This window comes from Haematobia irritans, chromosome 4, assembly GCF_050003625.1.
Source record: "Haematobia irritans isolate KBUSLIRL chromosome 4, ASM5000362v1, whole genome shotgun sequence".
Taxonomy (NCBI): domain Eukaryota; kingdom Metazoa; phylum Arthropoda; class Insecta; order Diptera; family Muscidae; genus Haematobia; species Haematobia irritans.
Window position 1 is genome coordinate 14,926,270 of NC_134400.1, and position 27,945 is coordinate 14,954,214.

A 27,945-nucleotide genomic window follows, 5' to 3' on the forward strand; every position below is an offset into this window, starting at 1 on the left:
TTCCAAACGAAACGAATTTGTATCAGACAAGAAACAACTTTTGAACGGTGAAGTGCTGATGTGGAGTTTTTGCGCATTATAAAAAGAAAATATTAAAATAGAAAAAACACCAAAACAATATAAAAGATCTTAATAATAATAATATGAAAGTATTTTTGTTTAAATAGAAGTGAGACAATTTAACGCACTAACCGGAAGTATTTTAAATAGTAAATAGATTTCAAAACGGAAATATAGAGTATAGAGTGCAATACGAATAAAACACAGCAGACGGCAAAATAAATACGCAATTTACTTTGTTCGTATTTCGTGGATTCCAGGCCTTTATACTGAGATTTTCGACTCGGCTCAAAAGTTTAAAAGAGTTAAAAATTAAAACCGAATTAAACCGATTTTGAATAAAGTTTCTTCAGACTCATAATAAAAAAATGGCTTCAACACCACCAAAAATGTTGAGTGAAGATTTGCTGGGCGGTAAGTTTTGCACGAAGAGCATGAAATATCTTGTAAAAAACTTGTAAATCTGTGTTTTTGCCTAAGGAAAGTCAGCCATATTCGTTTTGTTTTGGACTTTTTTGGTATTTCCACTTTTTCGCTTTGTTTCTCACACACACATATGTATATGACAGCGCAGCTGGTTTTGTTTACAATGGGGGACGATTAAAAGCGATAGTGTTGCCAATTCGTATGAATGAAGAAACTGATTTGTTAGCAATATTGGGGTAGATACAACCCCAACAAAATTTAAAATTAATTTAAATTTTATGAACTTATTTTCATAAAATGACTTTGATGTGATGAAATAACAGTATTAATTAGAATTGAAATCTGTAAAGTGGGAAATATGAGATTCCCAATAATAAAGCCAATAGATTATATTCTATGATAAAGTCATTAGGGATGTCGTCGATGAATATGAATCTTCCAAAAGCTTTAAAACAAATCATGTACCTCTGAATAGGAAAGGCCTATTTCGGTATCGGTATCTCGAAAACTAGGCTTTTCCGACAATTTTTTTGTTACACACTCTCCTTAAAATACCATCTCTTACCCTAATATTGTATTTCTTTTTTTTTAACAGCTTGAGCTAAAGTTGATCTGTGTTTCCGAAAGCGAGGATACTCCATAACTAGCTAACCTAACCATCTGTTTCCAATAAGCGTTTATATTCCATACTGGAAGTTTACGCAAATATTTGAAACCCCCAATAAAATGTTTCATTTAACATAGCAGAGTCCATATTCAATGTGTATGTTTTTTAAAAAGGGACCCTTTCTAGAAAATTAACTTACTTGAAGATTTTTTACACTACAAAAAGCATTGTATTTATTTCAGTGTAAATGGTATCTTTCAATTGCTAGTTAACAGGTTAAAAACCATCCCCCTTCAATTCTACAAATAAGGGTAGATTCAGAAACTGCATTGGTACGTTAACCCAGACACGTAGGCCATTCTACTAAATACCATACATAGCTCTACCCTCCTCTTTTATATTATTTTTTGACATGCAAGTTATAGGTACATATAGAAAATGTGGCAAAACAATCTGTTGATAAAGCGTAAAGCTATATTACTAAAGTTAATAGAGCTTAACATGTAGTGTCTAGCTAGCTATCAATGGTGTGGATTTCTGTATATTTCATATTTACACCAAAGCGCGCTTTTGAGGTACAAGTATATCTATTTTGTGGTCTACAGCTAAATATTTCGTTGAAAAAAAAATCCTCTCTCCTTCCTAGTCTCAACCATGATATTGGGTATGCGCGTTGGTGTTCAGCTATTATCATATTCTTTGTTATCCAAGCGCAGAGTATATATGTATCTAAAAATAGCAACAAGCGTTTGTTGTGGATTTTAGTTTTGTTTATATTTCACTTTTTTCTGGATAGATATTGGAAGTTTTCCTTTTTTTCTGCTTCTGACAATGAGTTGTCTTCTACATGTCTCCAGTGTTTGGATGGCAGTGTTTTATTGGTTCTGGCGTCACAATATGGCATCGAACAAAGAAATTCGAGTTATTTTCTTTGTTCAAAATTTTGATTAAACCGTTTCTCTTCTTTTTTCCTCCAACAACAAAGATGAGCAAGCGGCAAGTGTTGAAGGTTTTGACCATGACAAAAACAAATTTTCTTTGTATTTTCAAGAAGCTAATTAGGGTAGCAATAATGGTGTGTGTAAAAAAATAGGCTGTGGCAAAAAGGAAGATCTTTGAAGGTGATCTTTGAATTTAAGACAAGGCGTTATTTTGTTTCGAAGGTGGTTTAAATCTAAAGATAAAAAAATAAATGTCTTAAATTTAAATAAACATGTTTTGCGGGGAAAACCCCTACAGTTGAAGCTGAATTGTTTAACTCATGAGTATAGGCTTATGTCCATATGTAAAACAATTTGTTGACATATGTAAAACAATTTGTTGTTTAGGAATTTCAATTGTAAAATTAGGCTTGAAGTTTTTTATAACATTTTTGCATATGGGTACTATTATATGACCATATTTTTGGGGCATTGGAAAGCCCTATTCTCGATTGCAAACGGATGTATGATATTCTCGGCCCCACCCCCACTTTAGATTTTTCTCACTTTTAATTTTCTTTATTTCCACCATTAGCATATTTTTCATTTTTTTAATGGAGTCATTTACATTACCCTCTCCTCCTTCACTTTAGGAAAAAACTTTTTAAGGAGTATCACTTCTAGCAGCAAACTTCAAGGTGAGTTTTAGTTTTGGTTTTCTTTGTCATTCATTTCTAAGGCTATTTTACTATGTTTAGAGTAAAAACTTTGTCAATGGTGTCCTAGTGTAGTTTTGTAGATTTTTCAGTAAAAGCAAAGTCATAATATAACGAACTAACATGTCCCAAAAATTTTGAGATACTTATCCTTGTTGCTAACTATATCTATAAATTAAATCATTATTATTATTGCAATAAAAAAGATTGATAATTATATTTGATCTGGCGAGTTTTTGGTATAATAATATTCAATTTATTGCGGATATTCCGAAGAAAGGCCTAAAAAGACTCCTCTAGGTGAGATTTCGGGCTTACCGATTTTAGTGATTTCGTTAAAATAGTGCCCAGTGGAAAGCTGAAACGGATCTTAGAAACTTACCATTTTGGATCTCTATCAAGACATTTCTTTGATGAAATACTAATGGATTACATCAACATCAGACCATTTTTACTATAGATGGGATGTGGTGGAGAATTGGTTAATATTGAGCCTACACAGAAAAAATGAATGTAAAACATTTCTTTTAATTGGTGGCGGTGTTTGGTATTATCAATTTTTTGATATTTTTTGTGTAGATTGCAGGAAAACCATGAATACGGCAGACGAATATCGTTGACTGTTTTTGAAATTTTCCAGAATATATGTTAGTATTAATACACATATATATTATAGCTCGAAAATCAATTTTTCGATGTGTTACAAACGGAATAGCAAACATTTAACATCCCTATGGATTAATGGATTCTGAAATTTGGATTATTTCCACACAAAAAATCAAATTTCCACCGAAACCTTAAATAAGATGAAATATTTCCAGATAAAAATATGTAGATTTAAAATTATTCCATTCTTGTTTTCAACAAAACAAAAACCCTTCTGTACCCATTAAAAAAAATCTGAATCTGTTTTGTATAAAAAATTTTGAAGTATGCATGCATCTGTTTGCCATCATATTTCTCTTAGGCGCAATTTCATCTGTTTGCGGTCTACGTGCATTGAGTTTCGTGTAGCCCTATTTCCCCATCCCTTCCATTTCTCATAGTATTCGTGTCTGATTTATGGTGTTGTTGTTTACAGTTGCTGCAGTTGGCTTCGAGATTTTTTAGTTGTTATTGTTATCCATTTTCTCGAGTGTTAATAAACTTTGTTTGATGACTCCCAGTTCCTCTCGTCGTTTTTTTTCTTCCTCCCTTGTAAATGCCGCCTATAGGTTATTGTGTCGTCTCATCATATTTTTTTTTTGGTGGAATGACGTCTTTGTACTTTTCATATTAAAAACTAAAAAAAAAAAACCTAGTGAGGCTGTTAAACATCATGACGAATTTAGCAGATAGACGAAACATTGTATATTTCTAAATTAATTTATTCAAAAAAGTACTCAAAATAAAATAAAATTTTGAAAAATTTTCTATAGAAATAAAATTTTGACAAAATTTTCAGAAAATTTTCTATAGAAATAAAATTTTTAAAAACTTTTCTATAGAAATAAAATTTTCATAAAATTTTCTATCTCTATTTATAGAAATAAAATTTTCAGAAAAATTTCTATTTCTATCTATAGAAATAAAATTCTGACAAAATTTTCTATAGAAATAAAATTCTGACAAAATTTTCAATAGAAATAAAATTCTGACAAAATTTTCTATAGAAATAAAATTTTGACCAAAATTTTCTATAGAAATAAAATTTTGACTAAAATTTTCTATATAAATAACATTTTTACCAAAATTTTCTATAGAAATAAAATTTTGACAAAATTTTTTATAGAAACAAATTTTTACAAAATTTTCTATAGAAATAAAATTTTGACAACATTTTCTATAGAAATAAAATTTTGACAAAATATTCCATAGAAATAAAATTTTGACAAAATTTATCTATAGAAATAAAATGTTGACAAAATTTATCTATAGAAATAAAATTTTGCAAAAATGTTCTATAGAAATAAAATTTTGCAAAAATTTTCTATAGAAATAAAATTTTGCAAAAATTTCCCATAAAAATAAAATTTTGCAAAAATTTTCTATAGAAATAAAATTTTGAGAAAACTTTCTTCAAAAATAAAATTTTGACAAAACTGTCTATAGAAATAAAATTTTGGCAAAATTTTTCTATAGAAATAAAATTTTGACAAAATTTTCTATAGAAATAAAATTTTGACAAAATTTTCTATAGAAATAAAATTTTCCAAAAATTTGCTATAGAAATAAAATGTTGACAAAATTTTCTATAGAAATAAAATTTTCAGAAAATTTTGTAAAGAAATGAAAATTTGACAAAATTTTCAATAGAAATAAAATTTTGAAAAAATTTCAGGTTTTTTGGTTCCCTTCCACAAACAAAATCAATGAAAATAATATCAATTACTAAACTTGTTTTTGCCCCAAACAAGTCAATTATATACGTTTTTCCTAAAAAAAAAAAGAAAACCTGTCTTGGGAGGGAAAACAGGTATATCTTTGACACAAATTACCCTAAAAATATCCGTCACAAATAAAAACATGTGTGCTTGTTTTTAGTTTCCTGTGGTACGTGCTTAACCCAAGTAAATAGACAAGTCGGCGGGAAAGCCATAAATTATTTGAACTCTGACACCTATGTGTTGACATTTTATACATGTGTGCGTGTCAATGACATTATTACCCATTATATCCGACCGTTAAACGGATGCGCCGCACGTCAATTACATTCTCTACAGACAGTCTACAATAAGAGGTCACCGTCTTGTTTATTTGTTGAATTGCCCCCTGCAATCACAACAAAGTCAGAAAAGGGTCTGCTGTGGCTAGTTTTGTTTATTTAGTCTTCCATAACTTAAAATAAAAACAAATATGAATTTCCATGAAGAATGTTGTAAATTCTGTATTTCATTGTACACAGGTAGTGGTTTATGGAAATTTCAAACCTTATTCTGAGAAAATTCAATTCAATGGACAAGTGCGTGAGATCAAGGAATATCTAGGGATTTGCAACTATTTTTAGAAAGAAAGCGAAAAAATGAACATGATTACTTTTTCAATTATTGTTGGAGGGATTATTATAGGCCTGACTATATTCAAGGTCTTATAAACTATCTCATATTAGTGTCTTGGTTATCGGTTTGTGAGCTGCGACTTGGTGATTATAAGGGAACAGCTGATTTGTATCGCGTCTACTTACTTCCCCCTTTTGTTGTCTGAATGCCGATCATCCATGGTGATTATAATTTACAGTTTGCATATACCTTGTATTTAATAAACGTCAGACTACTAAGCTACAATGGCTGATGTTAATTTCCACGTTTTACAATTTTGCTTTACTTGGCCTTGTTTTTGTTACGTCCAGTATCAGAAAAAAATTAACGATATAGGCAAAGCGGAATGAATAGAAAAATTAAATAGGCCTTTGAAGGACTTACAAAATTATGCTAACAAGGTAGCTGACATGAATTTTTACTAGTTCAACTATCATTGAAAATCAATTTACTTCCTCTTTCACAAAAATTGAAAGAAAATTTTTTCAAAATTTCATTTCTATAAAAAAAAATTGTCCATTTTTTTTTTCTATAGAAAATTTTGTCAAAATTTTTTTCTGTAGAAAATTTTGTTAAAATTTTTTTATATAGAAAATTTTGTCTGAATTTTATTTCTATAGAAAATGCTGTCAAAATTGTTTTTCTATAGACAATTTTTGCAAAATTTCATTTCTATGGAAAATTTTTTGCAAAACTTTATTTCTATAGAAAAATTTGTCAAAATTTTATTTCTATTGAAAATTTTATCGAAATTTTATTTCTACTGAAAATTTTGTCAAAATTTGATTTCTATAGAAAATTTTTTGCAAAACTTTATACCTATAGAAAAATTTGTCAAAATTTTATTTCTATAGAAAATTTTGTCGAAATTTTATTTCTGTAATGTAGATTTAATTTCTATAGAAAATTTTGTCAAAATTTTATTTCTATAGAAAGTTTTGTCAAAATTTTATTTCTATAGAAAATTTTGTAAGAATTTTATTTCTATAGAAAATTTTGTAAAAATTTTATTTCCATAGATTATTTTGTAAAAATTGTAGTTCAATAGAAAATTTTGTCAAAATTTTATTACTATAGAAAATTTTCTGAAAATTTATTTTCTATAGAAAATGTTGTCAAAATTTTATTTCCATAGCAAGTTTTGTCAAAATTTTATTTCTATAGAAAATTTTGTCGGTATTTTATTTCTGTAATGTAAATTTAATTTCTATAGAAAATTTTGTCAAAATTTTATTGTTATAGAAAATTTTGTCAAAATTTTATTGTTATAGAAAATTTTCTGAAAATTTAATTTCTATAGAAAATTTTGTCAAAATTTTATTGTTATAGAAAATTTTCTGAAAATTTAATTTCTATAGAAAATTTTGTCAAAATTGTATTCCTATAGAAAAATTTCTGAAAATTTAATTTCTATAGAAAATTTTTTCAAAATTTTATTCCTATAGAAAATTTTCTGAAAATTTAATTTCTTTAGAAAATTTTGTCAAAATTTTATTCCTAAGAAAATTTTCTGAAAATTTAATTTCTATAGAAAATTTTGTCAAAATTTTATTTCTATAGCAAGTTTTGTCAACATTTTATTTCTATAGAAAATTTTGTCGATATTTTATTTCTGTAATGTAAATTTAATTTCTATAGAAAATTTTGTGAAAATTTTATTCCTATAGAAAAATTTCTGAAAATTTAATTTCTATAGAAAATTTTTTGAAAATTTAATTTCTATAGAAAATTTTCTGAAAATTTAATTTCTATAGAAATTTTTGTCAAAATTGTATTTCTATAAAAAATTATGTCAAAATTTTATTTCTATGGAAAATTCAGTAACTAAAACTATCTGGCATTCATTCGGTATTGTTGCGCCTGTCACCGAATATAGGTCCATACATTTCTTAATTATGATATAACCATCGCTTGGGTTATTAAAGGAAACTTAGTAAATGTTATAATTAAAATGCTATGAAAACAAAACAAAAAAATAAAGAAACAATGCGTCAATCACTTGAAGAATATACGCCTGTACGGAGGTAAACAATTAAATCTTGGTATTTCTGACGTGTTTGTGTTTTTGATTTATTAAGTAAAAGGGAAACCTCTTTCAATGAAAGATTTCAAAATATTTGAAAAATTACGTTCAGCATTTATCAATCATTGTGATTTCCATCGTCAACTATGAGAAATCATGCAATGGCATATTTACAACTTTACCACATCTGATAGTTCTATAGATTTTCCTATAGGTCTATGTATTTGTCTGTTTACGTATTACCTTTATAATATGCGCTAGTTTCAAATGAATCATTCATTAATATAGTATAGCTAGCGAAAGAAAATATAGAAAGAAAGAAAGAAACAGGAATAATTTATGGATACGGCCAGACCGAATATTCTACACCGACCATTGTAGATAGTGTTCAAAACTAGTTTTAGTTGGCGAGGGTTATATATGTGAATATGACATAGCTTCAGAAAGATCAAAATTGGTTTACAAATAGGAAATTTGTTATATAGAGTCTATGATAGATAGTCCTCCTTGTTCTGGTATTCGGAATCGCAAATCGCAAAATTTTCGTTTAGCGATAATATTTTAACCCTAAGATATATAAACATAAAATTTGGCAATACGATTCTCTTTCTTCCGATTTGCGTGTCCGAATATCAGAACATAGGGGAGTGACCCAAAATAGACAATTTTTAATATGAACATGACCTCTTTTATATAATTAAATATATATTTACGCAGAGATTATTGACCTGTTGTGTTTCGAATTTCAAAAGGCTCAAATATAAAGCGAATCGGAGAAAAAATCAGCTTCCCACTATATTCAAAATGTGGAATCCGAAAAAATATACTTTAGCTGGTATTGTTTTCTCATTTAAATGACCAAAAATGTCTGAGTATTCTAAATTCCAGAGGTTATACAATTTTCTATTGAAATAAAATCTTCACAAAATTTTCCTTAAAAATAAAAATTTAACAACATTTTCAATAGAAAAAAAATTGACAAAATTTTCCATAGAAATAAAATTTTGACAAAATTTTCTATAGAAATAAAATTTTGACAAAATTTTCTATAGAAATAAAATTTTGACAAAATTTTCTATAGAAATAAAATTTTGACAAAATTTTGTATTGAAATAAAATTTTGACAACATTTTTGAGAAAATTTTTTATATAAATAAAATTTTGACAAAAATTTTATAGAAATAAAATTTTGACAAAATTTTCTATTGAAATAAAATTTTGACAAAATTTTCTATTGAAATAAAATTTTGACAAAATTTTCTATTGAAATAAAATTTTGACAAAATTTTCTATTGAAAAAAAATTTTGACAAAATTTTCTATAGAAATAAAATTTTGACAAAATTTTCTATAGAAATTAAAATTTTGTATGTTAATAAAATTTTGACAAAATTTTCTATAGAAATAAAATTTTGACAAAATTTTGTATTGAAATAAAATTTTGACAACGTTTTTGAGAAAATTTTGTATAGAAATAAAATTTTGGCAAAATTTTTTCTATAACAATAAAATTTTGACAAAATTTTTTATAGAAATAAAATTTTGACAAAATTTTCTATTGAAATAAAATTTTGACAAAATTTTCTATTGAAAAAAAATTTTGACAAAATTTTCTATAGAAATAAAAATTTGACAAAATTTTCTATAGAAATTAAAATTTTGACAAAAATTTTTATGTAAATAAAGTTTTGACAAAATTTTCTATAGAAATAAAATTTTCACAAAATTTCAAAAATTTCACAAAATCTTCTATAGAAATAAAATTTTCTATAGAAATAAAATTTTGACAAAATTTTCAATGGAAATAAAATTTTAAAAAAATTTTCTATAGAAATACAATTTTCAGCAAATTTTCCATTGAAATAAAATTTTCAGAAAATTTTCGATAGAAATGAAATTTTGATAAAATTTTCTATGGAAATAACATTTTCAGAAAATTTTCTATAGAAATAAAATTTTGCAAAAATTTTCTATAGAAATTAAATTTTGCAAAAATTTTCTATAGAAATAAACTTTGCAAAAATTTTCTATAGAAATAAACTTTGCAAAAATTTTCTATAGAATAAAATTGTAAATAAACTCAGACGCAAATATTTTTGTTGGTTTGTATCATTTAGGAAGACATCATTTAGCTCTTGTAACACTTTGTGTCATCTACGCTTTATGATGATAAATTGTCATTTCTTGCAAACAAGAAAGAAACTCCTCGTAGGCCTACCACAAATAGTCTTTAATCGAAAAACGCTTAAAGGCTTGATATGCTACTGTTTTGTTATTTTAAGTGCTCGTAAACTTTTTCCAAACACTGTATATCGAATTTTGTTGTTTTTATTGTGCTAAGGTTTGTAGACCGGCTTGTTGATAAATAAGTTTGTTTTTGTTTTCGTTTTTTATTATTATTTTATTTTCGACAGCACCTCTCATATTTGGCCGGTCTATGGAGCTATTGTGTGAAGAGTTGTCGTTGGCATGTTTTTTGTTTTGTTTTGCTTTTCCCAGCAAAATCTATTGCGCCGTATTTTTTCGTTTTTCTTCTCTTCTTTGGAATAGTAATTTTTGCTTAGAAATCTAAGGTCGGCGACGTAGGCACGTAGTACGTACACATCGTCATAGTTTGTAGTCTACCAAGACTCTATTTAATTAAAGTGATGGGGCGGGGGGAGGAGGGTTTCGCTGCCCGACTCGAAGAATATACATAGGCAAAAAGTCTGTTGACACCATTTGTTGCTTTTAAACATTAAACAAACACATACATTGTTATTGGCGCATGAGTGAGGAAGCTCATATAGGATTTTTCCTGTAATCACATTGCAAACATATTGCATTTCAATGTAAAATTCCAATTCTGTTGTAGCTTCGCCCCATCCCCAGTTAATATAGAAACAAGTTGATCCCTTTTAGGGTCTCAATTGTGGAAACATGGAATGTCTAAACAATGGCAATGATTTCAGTGAAAGGAAGTTTGTTATTGTTTACTTATGAGATTTGAATCTAAACACACACACTCAAAATGAAATGACCCCTTCTTTAAGTTAAATGAACTAATTTTGATGAAAATGTTGTCAAAATTTTATTTCTATAGAATATTTTGTCAACATTTTATTTCTATAGAATATTTTCTGAAAATTTTATTTCTATAGAAAATTTTCTGAAAAGTTTTTTTTTTTTTAATTTTATTTCTATAGAAAATTTTTGCAAAATTTTATTTCTATAGGAAATTTTGTCAACATTTTATTTCTATAGAAAATTTTTTGAAAATTTTATTTCTATAGAAAATTTTCTGAAAATTTTATTTCTATAGGAAATTTTCTGAAAATTTTATTTCTATAGAAAATTTTGTTTCTATAAAATATTTTATCAAAATTGTATTTATTTCGAAACTTTTGTCAAACTTTTATTTCTATAGAAAGTTTTGTTAACATTTTATTTCTATAGAATATATTGTAATAATTTTATTTCTATACAAAATTTTATATCTATAGAAAATTTTGTCAAAATCTTATTTTTATAGAAAATTTGGTCAAAATGTTATTTATATAAAAAATTCTAACATATAACCCCACATTTTCTGTTTTTTTGTTTTTTTTTTTGGTGCATATTGTATCCAGTACCACATATAGTCTCAATAATGAAGTCTTCTGGTATATGAGATGATATTGATAAGCGACTATGTGCTACATTATTGTGAAATAATCAATAAACATATGGTTGTAATACAATGCAACTGTTGATAAGTGATAAAAACAATAAAAATAGACTATACATACGATAATTATCTACCATATTTGTACAACGGCATGTGTAGTCTTCAATTAAACGATCAGTGAACATAAACGCCCACAAGATCCCGCATTAGTAGGTCCCCCTTTTTTCACATTTCACATACTGATACATAAATGGGCTTGTTTGTTCCATAATTCCATATTTGGTTCTGATAAACCAAACCATGGGTTTTCAATGACAAATATAAAGAATCAACAAAGTAGGAAAAAACAAAAACAACAAGTCGTACATAATTTTAATCAGCTTCATACTTATGTGTGGTTAAAAGTGGAGAACGTTACTGCATTTTCTTTTTACTAAATACTACAACCACCTATATGGAGACTGTTGTTTGTTTCCCAATTTAAGGCGGTGTATCACAGACAACTATCAGTAATGGTCAAAGTAAATGTCTATGTAAATGAGTTATTTTGTTTTTAAGGAATTTTTATTTAATTTTCTTAGTGGTTTGATTATATGCATTATCAGTAAGAGCTCTTAATAGTTTGTATAAATTATCACCATTTGCAAAGGGTTGAGATTTCTAAAGAAAACAAAATAATTATAGCAATTAAATATTTATTTAGGTTTAAAGCATATTTGCTGTATGTATGTTATTAAGTCTGTTTGCACAAATAATTTAAGAAAATACAAAGTAATTATGCAAAGTATATTGATATAAGGTCAAATCAAAGATAAATATCAAGGCCAATCCGGAGTTAATACCAAAAGGCCAAATTATATTTTTAAGTGGAAATATTTTTCACTTAATTAAAATATTAATTAAAGTGGTTATTATTTTCAAAGAACATTTTCTGAAACTTTTATTTCTATAGAAAATTTACGAAAATTTTATTTCTATAGAAAATTTTCTGAAAATTTTATGTTTATAGAAAATTTTCAGAAAATTTTTTTTTCTATAGAAAATTTTCTGAAAACTTTATTTCTATAGAAAATTTTCTCGAAATTTTATTTCTATAGAAAATTTTCTCAAAATTCTATTTCTATAGAAAATTTTCTCAAAATTTCATTTCTATAGAAAATTTTCTGAAAATTTTATTTCTAAAGAAAATTTTGTGAAAATTTTATTTCTATAGCAAATTTTCTGAAAATTTTATTTCTATAGCAAATTTTCTGAAAATTTTATTTCTATAGAAAATTTTCTCGAAATTTTATTTCAATAGAAAATTTTCTCAAAATTTTATTTCTATAGAAAATTTTCTCAAAATTTTAATTCTATAGAAAATTTTCTGAAAATTTTATTTCTATAGAAAATTTTCTCAAAATTTTAATTCTATAGAAAATTTTCTGAAAATTTTATTTCTATAGAAAATTTTCTGAAAATTTTATTTCTATAGAAAATTTTCTGAAAATTTTATTTCTATAGACAATTTTCTGAAAATTTTATTTCTATAGACAATTTTCTGAAAATTTTATTTCTATGGAAAATTTTATTTTTATAGAAAATGTTATTTCTATAGAAAATTTTCTGAAAGTTTTATTTCTATATAAATTTTTCTGGAAATTATTCGTTTTTTATTTGTTTTTTTTGGTCGACCTTTTGTTAGAATTATAAATTAATGTTTCTTCAAGCTCGAGGTCTTTTTTAACCCTGGAAAGTCACCCTTATTTTTTGTACACTAACGTCGTCCTTCGTCATTTTGACCAAAGACAATAAACTTGAGGAAGATAGGAAATTGGCTTGCGTCATACCAAATGTTGCATTTACCATGTTAGTTCAATACATGTTTGTAATCTTTTAGTTGTTTTTCGTTTTTATTTTTTGAATGAAAAATTTTATTTTCTTAATGAAACAATGCTAAATTTTAGCCAACAACAAAATAAATTACATTTTCCCCTTTATGGAAATTTATTTCGTGCACTTAATTTATTTTTATTTGCATTTTAATGCTATGTCGTATACGCGTTTGGTTCGAGTATTAAACTAATGTGGTAAATGGTTTGATGTGTTCAGTAGCCATTCTCCCATCTTCCTCTTCTATAATCTTTGATTTTGACTACGGCTTATTTCAAGACGCTATAATTTGCATCGTGAGCAAAAATGAGGACCAAAACTGAATTTATTTCCTTATTCAATTGGTTTTTAATTGGTATAACACAAAAATTCATAAAATGGTTGTATTGGTATAACTTAAATTTATCATTTCCTAATCGACCAAAATGCATTTTAAATCGAAAATGAAATTACGCGTCGTCATTTTGGCGAAGGATGACTGTCCAGGGTTAAATATTTTTGTTCCCAATATTTCGCGATTACGATATTGAATCGCTTCCACAGGAGTATGTATAGTATCGACAACACAAAAATACTTAAAGCTACTGTAGATTCACTACACTCGTCAGCTGTCTGTATTGCACTGGAAATTTTATTTCTATAGAAATTTTTCTGAAAATTTTATTACTGTAAAAAATTTTCTGAAAATTTTATTTCTATAGAAAATGTTCTCAAAACTTTATTTCTTTAGAAACTGAGTAAACTTTATTACAGATTTGGAAGTCGCAGTGAAGCTTGCAGGTTTCATAAGTTGTTAAAGTGCATATACACTTATGATTTTTTTTTTATATTTTTTAAATATAGCTCATAGGGTACCCACATGCTAAACTCAAACCATATTTTCTTAAAAATAATATATATAATAAAAATGGCAAGCGATAAGGAAATGTATCTGATGGGGAGGAGGTTGTATTTCAAAAATAAAAATGAAAAATCATCGTCATTGTATTATTTTTGTAAAAGAAAACCTCATAGGGATCCGGTCGGTAGAAGTAGCAGCACCAACTCTTTGTAAAACTGTTCCACATATATTTATGTGGATGTAAAAAAATCAAAAGGACGCGAAACTGAATGCGAATATCATGACCATGAAACGTGGTGTTGGTGGGTAGCAGTAGCCACTCGTCCGTCGTCTACTTTAAGCAATTCATGCATGCATATGAAAAAAAAGGCATGCAATTAAATGCAAAAGTACATCCCATGTCAACCAAATGTCTCTTTAGGAATGGCAACTAGCAATCGACTGCAACAATATTCAATGAAGGCAATCAAGTTCACTGCTATTACTGTAACGAAACCCAATGATAAGAAACCAGAATAACGCAGTTGTACTTGATAAAGATAATTTAAGACGTCTTCTGAAGGGAAATTGGGATCAATGGGGGTAATTTTTACAATGAAATTAAAGAGTTGATTGAATTAAAAAAAAAAACGAGATGGTACTATGAAAAATGCAATAGAACTTGGATAATTGGTAGTTGATGACTTTGGTGTAAGGAAAGGGTAGACATTTCCTTTAGGGAAATGTCGTCAGATCGTCATTATTGCACTAAAAAAAAAATTAATTAAAAAGTGGCTCAACATGCCAAAAAAGTGCCATAAAAATGTAAAAAGTATGGCATTTGGAGGCCTAACATAAAAATTGCCACAAAAGCATCAACTAAAACAAGTGGGAAATTTACCACTAAAGTGGAATAACGGTAACACAGTTCTTGTTGACATATCTGGGTGGCTCAAAACTTGTCTTTCCGCAATGTGAAGTTTCTTGCGGACTCGGCTATAAGAATGAGGCCCTTGTCATTGATAAGAGAGTAGTTCAACATCTGTAGTATTGCAATGTCACCTCCATTGCAATACTACAGGTGTTGAACTAAGGGCGATTTCGTTTCGCAAAATATATCTTACCCTGTTGTGTAACACACTACTTTTTTCGTCATTGATAGTGCCATTGCAAAGATATTGTTAACTCATAATATAGTGAGGGATACAGAACCCAAAATCTATGACAGGGTCCTTCATATCTTGCAATCAATTTGAAGAATGTTTCACCTTTTATTCCAATCGAAATCGCCATAAGTGGACCTAACATAACGGATAGGGTGCAGGTTCGATACAGTTGGTAGCATTCTACCAAAAATTGTATAATTTTTACTGTTTTCTTTCCAACTAAGAGGTAATTTTGACAACATTTGCTATAGAAATAAATTTTGACAACATTTTCTATAGAAATAAAATTTTGACAAAATTTTCTATAGAAATAAAATTTTGAAAAAATTTTCTATAGGAATAAAATTTTGATAAAATTTTCTATAGAAATAAAATTTTGACAACATTTTCTATAGAAATAAAATTTTGACAACATTTTCTATAGAAATAAAATTTTGCTAAAATTTTCTATACAAATAAAATTTTGACAAGATTTTCTATAGAAATAACATTTGACAAAATTTTAATATAGAAATAAAATTTTCCAAAAATTTTCTAAAGAAATACAATTTTGAAAAAATTTTCAATAGAAATAAAATTTTGACAAAATTTTCTATAGAAATAAAATTTTGACAAAATTTTTTATAGAAATAAAATTTTGACAAAATTTTCTGTAGAAATAAAATTTTGCAAAAATTTTCTAAAGAAATACAATTTTGACAAAATTTTCTATAGAAATACAATTTTGACAAAATTTTCTATAGAAATAAAATTTTGACAAAATTTTCTATAGAAATAAAATTTTGTCAAAATTTTCTATAGAAATAAAATTTTGCCAGAAATTTTCTATAGAAATAAAATTTTAACAAAATTTTCTATAGAAATAAAATTTTGTCAAAATTTTCTATAGAAATAAAATTTTGCCAGAAATTTTCTATAGAAATAAAATTTTAACAAAATTTTTTATAGAAATAAAATTTTGACAAAATTTTCTGTAGAAATAAAATTTTGCAAAAATCTTCTAATGAAATACAATTTTGACAAAATTTTCTATAGAAATAAAATTTTGACAAAATTTTCTATAGAAATAAAATTTTGTCAAAATTTTCTATAGAAATAAAATTTTGCCAGAAAATTTCTATAGAAATAAAATTTTGACAAAATTTTCTATAGAAATAAAATTTTGACAAAATTTTCTATAGAAATAAAATTTTGACAAAATTTTCTATAGAAATAAAATTTTGACAAAATTTTCTATAGAAATAAAATTTTGACAAAATTTTCTATAGAAATAAAATTTTGACAAAATTTTCTATAGAAATAAAATGTTGACAAAATTTTCTATAGAAATAAAATTTTGACAACATTTTCTATAGAAATAAAATTTTGACAAAATTTTCTATAGAAATAAAATTTTGACAAAATTTTCTATAGAAATAAAATTTTGACAAAATTTTCTATAGAAATAAAATTTTGACAAAATTTTCTATAGAAATAAAATTTTGACAAAATTTTCTATAGAAATAAAATTTTGACAAAATTTTCTATAGAAATAAAATTTTGACAAAATTTTCTATAGAAATAAAATTTTGACAAAATTTTCTATAGAAATACAATTTTGACAAAATTTTCTATAGAAATAAAATTTTGACAAGAAATAAAATTTTGCAAAAATTTTCTATAGATATATAATTTTGCAAAAAATTTCTATAGCAATAAAATATTGACAAAATTTTCTATAGAAATTGTTTTAAATTTTGACATAAAAATTTAAAACAATTGAGGTGGTCCCTTTTAAACGAGATTTTGAATTTTTTGTACTAATTTCTTCACTGAAAATCAGTGCATTGTACGGGCATACAATTTATTTTGATCCGGTAATCGGTGTGGATTTTGGACACCCTAATTATGATGTTATATATGCAATATAGCAAAAATGTTGTGTAGTTTTACTGTGGCGACGAATTCCATTTTGATTTCTATCAAATATGTGCCTAGTATGATCGTACTGTTAAATCTCTCATTATTTCATTTGCAAACATAATCTGCTGTTTTTCCAGACTTTTTTTTTGAGTGTTATTACAGAAATATTGATGCCACGCATATGCTTTATTGTGTATTAAAGAAAATAAGAATGCAAAAAAGATTCACGACGCACATTTAATTTCGTTGTTTCTCTAGACATTTTACTGTTGACATTGTCACAATTTTGAATATTTTCCTCAAGCAGAAGATATGAACATGAGTCAATTGCAATAAAAAAATTCTTCAATCTTAAAACATATATAAAAAATAACAAAAATAATAAAAATGTTCTCTATATGTATGTATCTAATATACAACAAAGTAATTTCCTTTTTCCTGTTTAAATCTATAATTCCGTTCTCATACGTCAAAGAATATAATCGTATATATTTATCTTATAGATACGTATATTGAATATAGCATATATGCATGTATTATTGAAAATTTTACTACGTAAAAATAAAATCGTCGTAGATACAAAAAACTTCGTGTGTCATTCATTCATAAACAATGCACACCGAGATTGCTGCTGTTGCAGTACCCAAAACAAAGACCAATTTAGATTAGTGTTTATCAAATTATTTTTTAATTAGCAGCAACCGTTAAAATATTAACCGTCCTCGATAACAAGGAGGCATTGTACCATTTAGCACATTTACTTAGTATTACCACTTGTCAATGAAGAGTTAATTTTTATATTGTAAACATGTTATTTACATTGGAAACTAAGGGTCCATTGATCCAGTTAGCTTGAATTGAATGGTATCGAAGTTATAAAATAAAATAAGTGCAATTCATTTACAAAAAGGTCATTCAATCCAATCCATACAAATAGATTCACCACATTTTATTAAATTAAATTAAATTAAAATGCATTTATCATCTTTATCATAAAATAAGTAAATAAAACTATACAAGGGTATAATTTTTTATATATATAAATCGCAATTGCCATACACTTTACAATAATTTAGTAAATTATGGATATTTCGATTCTAATAAAGAGGGAAACCTTTTCGAAATATTCTATTTGTCAAAGCTTTCGTATTTGGGATCCCATACACGGTTGCCACAGTTGGTAAAATTCTACCAAAAATGGTAGATTTTTTACTGTTTGGTAGAATTCTTAATGTTTTGGTAGATTTTGCAAAAAATACCTAAGAGGTACTTTATAAATTTTTATAGAAAACATTGTTGACAATTTTTTTTTACAGAAATAAAATTTTGAAAAAATTTTCTATGGAAATGAAACTTGGACAAAATTTTCTATAGAAATAAAATTTTGACAAAATTTTCTATAAAAATAAAATTTTGAAAAAATTTTCTATAAAAATAAAATTTTGACAAAATTTTCTATAGCAATAAAATTTTGACAAAATTTTCTATAGAAATAAAATTTTGGCAAAATTTTCTATAGAAATAAAATTTTGATAAAATTATCTATGAAAATAAAATTTTAACAAAATTTTTTATAGAAATAAAATTTTGACAAAATTTTCTATAGAAATAAAATTTTGACAAAGTTTTCTAGAGATATAAAATTTTGACAAAATTTTTTATAGAAATAAAATTTTGACAAAATTTTCTATAGAAATAAAATTTTGACAAAATTTTCTATAGAAATAAAATTTTGACAAAATTTTCTATAGAAATAAAATTTTGAAAAAATTTTCTATAGAAATAAAATTTTGACAAAATTTTCTATTGAAATAAAATTTTGACAAAATTTTCTAGAGATATAAAATTTTGACAAAATTTTCTATAGAAATAAAATTTTGACAAAATTTTCTATAGAAATAAAATTTTGACAAAATTTTCTATAGAAATAAAATTTTGACAAAATTTTCTATAGAAATAAAATTTTAACAAAATTTTCTATAGAAATAAAATTTTGACAAAATTTTCTATAGAAATAAAATTTTGACAAAATTTTCTATAGAAATAAAATTTTGGCAAAATTTTCTATAGAAATAAAATTTTGGCAAAATTTTCTATAGAAATAAAATTTTGACAAAATTTTCTATAGAAATAAAATTTTGACAAAATTTTCTATAGAAATAAAATTTTGACAAAATTTTCTATAGAAATAAAATTTTGACAAAATTTTCTATAGAAATAAAATTTTGACAAAATTTTCTATAGAAATAAAATTTTGACAAAATTTTCTATAGAAATAAAATTTTGACAAAATTATCTATGAAAATAAAATTTTAACAAAATTTTCTATGAAAATAAAATTTTAACAAAATTTTCTATGGAAATAAAATTTTGACAAAATTTTCTATAGAAATAAATTTTTGATCAAAATTTTCTATAGAAATAAAATTTTGACAAAATTTTCTATAGAAATAAAATTTTGACAAAATTTTCTATAGAAATAAAATTTTGACAAAATTATCTATGAAAATAAAATTTTAACAAAATTTTCTATGAATATAAAATTTTAACAAAATTTTCTATAGAAATAAAATTTTGACAAAAATTTCTAGAGATTTAAAATTTTGACAAAATTTTCTATTGAAATAAAATTTTGACAAAATTTTCTATAGAAAAAAATATTGATCAAAATTTTCTATAGAAATAAAATTTTGCAAAAATTTTCTATAGAAATAAAATTTTAACAAAATTTTCTATAGAAATAAAATTTTGACAAAAATTTTCTATTGAAATAAAATTTTAACAAAATTTTCTATGAATATAAAATTTTGCAAAAAATTTCTATAGAAATAAAATTTTGACAAAATTTTCTATAGAAATAAAATTTTGACAAAATTTTCTATAGAAATAAAATTTTGACAAAATTTTCTATAGAAATAAAATTTTGACAAAATTTTCTATAGAAATAAAATTTTGACAAAATTTTCTATAGAAATAAAATTTTGACAAAATTTCTATAGAAATAAAATTGTGACAAAATTTTCAATAGAAATAAACTTTTGACAAAAATTTCTATAGAAATAAAATTGTGACAAAATTTTCTATAGAAATAACATTTTGAAAAAATTTTCAATAGAAATAAAATTTTGAAAAAAAATCTATAGAAATAAAATTTTGAAAAAAAGTTCTATAGAAATAAATGTTGATTGTTTTATGTTTGGTAGATTTTTTGTAAATTTTTCTTAAAATTTTGGTAGATTATTTTTGACACGAGTGGCAACCTCGATTCCATATCATATAATGAATTAGCAATAATCATTTGGACGGAATAATCATTTGGTGCAGAAATTTTTGCATGCCCATGGATCCAAAGCAAATTCCAAACCATATTCCCGATAATATGGCATATTAGCTCTTATGTCCGATTCGATAGGTTAGGTATAGTTGGCATCTCGTTATTAGGGTGTTCAAAACTGGTTAATCAGTTAACCGTATTCAATTACACAAACCGAATTTTTTAGAAGCATTGTGACAAGCACCTTAATGGGATTAAATTTTTATATTAGAATCAAATGAGTGGTCAAAACCCATGTTCAATTTTTTGCGGTTTAACCGATTAACTGGTTTTGAGCAAAATAAAAAACCGAAAAAAAATAAAAAAAAATATTTGGATACCCCATTAGCAAATCATTCCACTATCGTGGCTCTCAAATTTTGACAATTTAAATGAAACATTTTCCCCATGCTCCGGCTCCTATTCGTGTTAAAAACTTACCGAATTGGTGGATTGAACCCTTAAACTTAATATTATGTCGTTTCCAATTTGCAGACATTGCTACGGTGTGTTTGGTATTTTTGTTCGTCCATTGTTTGAGATGAAGTACGTAGTTACGTAGTATTAGATTCGTAAACACCAGTGCATGTATTCGTATTCTCTTTGTTTGCATTATATGTTGTGATACATTGACCAGACGATGATTGGTTTTATTTGGGTTTAGTTCTGTTTGGCTATCAAATGATAAATTTCACAATTTCTTGTACAAAAAAAAAATTTGATTATTTCATATTAATGATAAATTTCCTTTCTGCATATTTTTCTATATCAAAAAATATTCTTATTGCACTTTTGGGTGCTTCAATAAATTAAATATCATTTTTATTTATTTTTATTTTATTTTGTTGTGGTCTTAAATGATCTAAATTTGTTGATATAAAAGATTCTTAAGACAATATTAGCATTTCCATTATCTCGATTTGAAGGTTCAATAAACTTGTAAAATTTGGTTCCATTTTGTCATGAATTTAACGGGGATGAGAAAACATAACAGATCAAAGGGTTCTGTTATGCCACCCGAGCCAAAAATAACTACCAAATTTTTAAGAAAATTTTACCATAAAAACTGCCAAATAGAAAAATTTTATATCGCAGTGTGTGATACAATTTTTGTGTGTGTTTTGCCAAAATTTGTTTTCTATAGAAAATTTTGTGAAAATTTTATTCATGAAAAAAATTTGGTAAAATTGTATTTCTATAGAAAATTTTTGCAAATTTTTTTTCTATAGAAAATTTTTTCAAAATTTTATTTTTATAGAAAATTTTGTCAATATTTTATTTCTATAGAAAAGTTTGCCAATGAAAATTTTTGCAAAATTTTATTTCAATAGAAAATTTTTGCAAATTTTCATTTCTATAGAAAATTTTTGCAAAATTTTATTTTTATAGAAAATTTTCTCAAAATTTTATTTCTATAGAAAATTTTTGCAAAATTTTATTTTTATAGAAAATTTTCTCAAAATTTTATTTCTATTGAAAATTTTGTTAAAATTTTGAAAATTTTGTTAAAATTTTGAAAATTTTGTTAAAATTTTAAAAATTTTGTCAAAATTTTATAAACTTTGACAAAATTTTATTTCTATTGAAAATTTTGTCAAAATTTTATTTCTATAGATAATTCTGTAAAAATTTTAGTTGTGTAGAAAATTTTGTCAACATTTTATTTCTATTGAAAATTTTGCCAAAACTTTATTTCTATTGAAAATTTTGTCAAAATTTTATTACTATAGAAAATGTCAAATTTCTTCTATAGAAAATTTTGTTTAAATTGTATTTCTATTGAAAATTTTGTCAAAATTTTATTTCTATAGAAAATGTTGGAAAAAGTTTATTTGTGTAGAAAATTTTTTCAAAATTTTATTTCTATAGAAAATTTTGTCAACATTTTATTTCTATAGAAAATTTTGTCAAAATTTTATTCCTATAGAAAATTTTGTTTAAATTTTATTTCTATAGAAAGTTTTTTCAAAATTCATTTCTATAGAAAATTTTGTAAAAATTTTGTTTCTATAGAAAGTTTTTTTTCAAAAGTTCTTTCTATAGAAAATTTTGTAAAAATTTTATTTGTGTAGAAAATTTTGGTCAAAATTTTATTTCTATAGGAAATTTTGTCAAAATTTTATTTCTATAGAAAATTGTGTAAAAATTTTATTTCTGTAGAAAATTTTGTCAGCATTTTATTTCTATAGAAAATTTTGTCAAAATTTTATTTCTATAGAAAATTTTGTAAAAATTTTATTTGTGTAGAAAATTTTTTCAAAATTTTATTTCTATGGAAAATTTTGTCAAAATTTTATTCCCATAGAAAATTTTGTTTAAATTTTATTTTTATAGAAATTCGATTTATTAAGAAATCGGTCCTTGAATTCACTTTGTGTACTCTACTCAACATTTAAATCTTTGTCTTGGCTTGTATTTCCTCTTCTTTAAAAGAAAAAATGATCAATTTTTTATAGACATCTTTTAAACAGACTATTACATTGGGCAAGCGTTCACCAATGTGTTATGGCAATTAATTTTCATTCTTCATATCATATTACGTCAACAGAAATATTTCACGGATTTCGTTTTGAAATTATCACTCTGCTCTGTCATATATTTCCACATTCATTTAACGAATTCTAGATTCATATCAAGCGGGGAAAGGGAAGATCTGCTTCTGCTGCAATACAGATTAAACAGTTTTGCTTCACATTCAAGGCCATGCATGGTGAAATTGAAAGAAAATGACTGTGATTAAAGGCATAGGATTGATAACAAGTCGATGCCCCCTATGCCTCTATTATACCATGTCTCAACAATGGCATTAATCGTTGTTAAATTTATTTAAAAATCTCAATAAATATTTACAATTCAGTGTTTTTGCTGTTGTTGTTTTTATACATTTTTGGAAAATATTTTCTTTGTCTCAATTTTATATTTATGTGTCTCTTTCATTTTGTCTACTTTACAGAATCTTGGATAGAATTAAGTACTGCCGCTACAATGGCCGGTGTTAAAAGTCCTGACAGAATAACACCATTGCCATTTGCCAATGGCGAAGAGTATTTACGTTTATTGAGAGAGGCACAACGTGAGTCAAATCAATCGAGTCGTGTAGTTTCATTGGCCAGCTCAAGACGTGATACACCCAGAGACAGGTAAATATATAAACTGATATTCATTTCTTTATGGAATTAATGTGGAATGTTTTTGTGTGTGTGTTTTTTAAATTCACAGTCCTAAATCACCGCCAAATAGTCCAAATACGGAATTATGCCCTGATGAGGAACTGAAAAATGTATATATTAATTATTGGAATAAGGTATGGTTATTTGCAAATATGCTTTTTGTTTTTTTTTATTAATTTCCTTAATTTAATTTTAGACTGGTGAATCACAAAAAGACAATAACGATTGGTTAGACGAATGGAACAGCCGACCCGATCAACAGCCCCCTAAGTAAGTATATCTAAAACATAACAAGTAAATAGGGCCTAATCTTAGGTATCCTCCAATATCGATTGCGTACCAAGTTCTACTAAAGACTGTCATCCACAATCAAATTACTTGGGTTGTGGTAACAGTTACCGATGGTAAGGTCTATTAAACCTTATTAAATTGTATTGTTAGCACGGTTGCCACTCGTGCCAAAAGTAATCTACCAAAATTTGAAGAACATGTTACCAAAAATCTACCAAATTTAAAAAATCTTATTTTGAAGTTTTTTATTTAATTTATAGAAAATTTTTTCAGAATATTTCCACATACAATTTTCTTAAATTTTTATTTCTGTAGAAAATTAAGTCAAAATTTTACTACTATAGAAAATTTTTACTGCGAAATTTTCTCAAATTTTTATTTCTATGGAAAATTTTCTCAAAAAAAAATTTTATCGAAAAAATTTTCAAGATTTTATTTCTATAGAAATTTTTCTCAAAATTTTATTTCTTTAGAAATTTTTCTCAAAATTTTATTTCTATGGAAAATTTTCTCAAAATTTTATTTCTATGGAAAATATTCTCAAAATTTTATTTCTATAGAAAATTTTCTCAATTTTTTTTTATCGAAAAAATTTTCAAGATTTTTTTCTATAGAAAATATTCTCAAAATTTTATTTCTATAGAAAATTTTCTCAAAATATTATTTCTATAGAAAATTTTCTCAGAAAAAAAAAAAACATTTATTGAAAAATTTCTCAAGATTTTTTTTTCTATAGAATTTTTTTTTGTTTTTAAATGTATAATTTAATAAGTTTCAAGAGCGTTCCTTTAATGTAAAATACAGAATTTTCTTAGGCTAATAGGGTATTTACCTATTGTGATATTTAATTTTTGGGCTAAATACATTTTTCTTTCACGATAAAATTAGAAGATTTCAATAATTTTAAGAATATATTGCCACGCCTTTAGTTATATATCTTTAAAACTCATAGTTTTAAAATAAAAATTCTATCTAAATCTCTCATGAAACTAAAGATTCTAAAAAGGAACCACATTTTTAAAATCGAGTGTTAAGGGTCATGTCTCTACTATGGACCTTATGAAGTAGCAAAGTCGCGACGCACACTGTGTCCGCCGCAATAAATCATTTTGGACCTGCTCTCCGATTTTGATGATTTTTGCACAGTTGGTTAAACTATATTACAAAGGTCATGTGTGTAAAATTTTATGCAAATATCTCCATTGGTTTTCTGTCCCGAGCAGCGCAAAGTTGACATATGTGAACAAGTCTTAAATAGGTTAGTTTTCTATGTCATATTTAAAACATTGTTACTTATAAACTATACACCGGGTGTACCTTACAGAAATTTTTTTCACTTTAAATAGGCATCAAGCATTATGTAAGTTAAAAAAAAAAATAAAATTTAAAAAAAAAAAAACAACAAATTATTTTTTTTTTATTTTGGGCCAAAAAATAAACATTTATGATTTTCCGTTAAACTTTTAGTTGTGTGCGAAGCAGTGCGAAACATGGAGTCCTATACCAAATTAAAGCTGAGGGTCTCAGCTAACAGATTCAAAAAAAAAAAAAAAAAAAAAATTGTGCCCATATTTGCCCGCGGCCATAAAAACAATGGAAAACCAAAAAATTACAGTAAAAAATATGAGTTATGCGTTATTTTACGAGTGCATCAACAACTGCGCACTCTTTCTTTCGTTACAGCTTGTTGTTGTTTTGCCTGTGTGCATGTCTATTACTATAAATAGTATATTTGTAAGATAATTGTGTATAAAGTGCTCGTACACTGAAATTAAAATCATATCAGTTATTATTTTTTTTTAAATAAATTTTTACATACCATAATGAAAACTTGAGCATGAGTTGGTCTCGAACTCCAGATGTTCGCACACCAGCCGCCAACTCTATCCACTGAGCTATTAAAGACTTTGGGATTGAATGAATAATAACGTCACTTATTATTACACGCAATGTGTAGAATCTTTTAAAATTGTAGCAGTTCTTGCAGTCATTCTAAAAATAGAACCTATGTTGATGTGCATTTTATTTTTGCAAAATTAGAAAATATAACGCTATATTTCTTACAACAACAATCATTGATCATTGGTGGCATCGATTTTGTCATTTGTTTATGCTCTTTACTTCTTTGTCATTCCCATTTAATAGATGCTGTACGCATTTTTGCGAAAAATAAACATTCTAGTTATAAATTTACAGAAGATATGGCATTTTTGAAATATTATTTGTATGGGAAAGATATATACGGGAGCAATATCTAAATCTGAACCGATTTCAATAAAATTTGGCACACTAGACTATGCTACTCATTGTACTCCTAGTGCAAAATTTCAACCAAATTGGGGTAAAACTCTGGCTTCTAGGGCCGTATAAGTTCATATCGGACGAAAGATATATATGGGAGCAATATCTAAATCTGAACCGATTTCAATAAAATTTGGCACACTAGACTATGCTACTCATTGTACTCCTAGTGCAAAATTTCAACCAAATTGGGGTAAAACTCTGGCTTCTAGGGCCGTATAAGTTCATATCGGACGAAAGATATATATGGGAGCTATATCTAAATCTGAACCGATTTCAATAAAATTTGGCACACTAGACTATGCTACTCATTGTACTCCTAGTGCAAAATTTTAACCAAATTGGGGTAAAACTCTGGCTTCTAGGGCCGTATAAGTGCATATCGGACGAAAGATATATATGGGAGCTATATCTAAATCTGAACCGATTTTGTCGATACTTTGAAATTTTCTTAATTCTATTATATTAGGAACTCGTGCCAAATTTCATTACTCTCGTACAACTCCTTCTATTTTTGGCCGTCGAATGTATGGGAAGGACACACTGTGCAACGTCGCCCACTGCCTTTGGCTAATTGATGCCTCCGCAGATTGTGTCAGCTTATCTCGACAAAATTTAGCGGAAATTTCATTGAAATATATTTATTTAAATCTGAAAAGTATAGAATATTATCCTACACAGAAAAAAATATCACCAAAATATTTCCAATTAGAAAGTTAATTGAAGCTGAAAACTTTTTCAATTAAAAACTTAATTGATATAATTAACATTTTTAATCCAAACTAGGAAGACAAAGTCAGTTAAAAATATGATTGGGATTTTTTTTAATCTTTAATTAAAAATTTATTTGCAGCAATCTTTTAATCAAACTAAAAACGTCAAGTCAGTTAAGAAAGTGATTGAAAATAGTTACGTTTAAAGTTTAATTAAAAAATTAATTGGGTTTTGCAATCAACATCAATCAATTTTATGATTGAATCAGAAAATTTTTTTGTGTATTTCAGCTATTATTAATAGCTAATATTTTGGTTTTCTATTTACAGAGATTGGAAATTTGAACATCCTCAAAATCAGAAAAAGAAGACAGCCGGATATTCCATACGCCTTACCAGATTGGGTAAAAACTCACTGTTCTCTCGCGAAATTTTATATTCCCTAATTTTATCAAATGTATTGTCCTTATTACTTGGAGCAGGTTTAGGGTAAGTAAAAAAATATATGCGTAAAAAAATAAAATATATATATATATATATATATATATATATATATATATATATATATATATATATATATATATATATATATATATATATATATATATATATATATATATATATATATATATATATATATATATATATATATATATATATATATATATATATATATATATATATATATATATATATATATATATATATATATATATATATATATATATATATATATATATATATATATATATATATATATATATATATATATATATATTAAATTAAGTTTCTTTACAAATGAATTTCCACCAACAAATCTCTAATTTTCATACTTATCTTTTTCTTTCAGATTATGGTTAAGCAAGCGTGGTATTTTGTTCACCCGAGTGGTAATCGACTGAAGTGATTTTTTTACCTACTAAACTTTTTTCTTCTAAAAGGAAATATATATACATATAAGGTGTGATTAATATTATATAAAA

General features: G+C 25.4%; 1 protein-coding gene across 2 annotated transcripts; it reads left to right on the forward strand.

The window, feature by feature from the left end:
* The first annotated feature begins 18 nt into the window (after positions 1–18).
* BNIP3 (BCL2 interacting protein 3) lies at positions 19–27,945 on the forward strand. Of its 2 annotated transcripts, XM_075304504.1 has the most exons (7): positions 19–474; positions 2,667–2,711; positions 23,441–23,627; positions 23,707–23,791; positions 23,854–23,927; positions 27,293–27,451; positions 27,813–27,945. In XM_075304504.1, the coding sequence occupies exons 1-7, from the start codon at positions 429–431 to the stop codon at positions 27,862–27,864; spliced, it is 648 nt and encodes a 215-aa protein (XP_075160619.1). In that variant the 5' UTR covers positions 19–428; the 3' UTR covers positions 27,865–27,945. The 2 variants fall into 2 exon arrangements, with proteins under 2 accessions (XP_075160619.1, XP_075160620.1); XM_075304505.1 differs by lacking the exon at positions 2,667–2,711 and having other exon boundaries at positions 20–474.

Excerpts from the sequence above, each read along its gene's own strand:
- BNIP3 (XM_075304504.1), top strand. The coding sequence starts at position 429 with ATGGCTTCAACACCACCAAAAATGTTGAGTGAAGATTTGCTGGGCG. Across the intron at positions 23,792-23,853 it reads ATATTAATTATTGGAATAAG|ACTGGTGAATCACAAAAAGA; the intron begins GTATGGTTATTT and ends ATTTAATTTTAG. Across the intron at positions 23,928-27,292 it reads CCCGATCAACAGCCCCCTAA|AGATTGGAAATTTGAACATC; the intron begins GTAAGTATATCT and ends TTCTATTTACAG.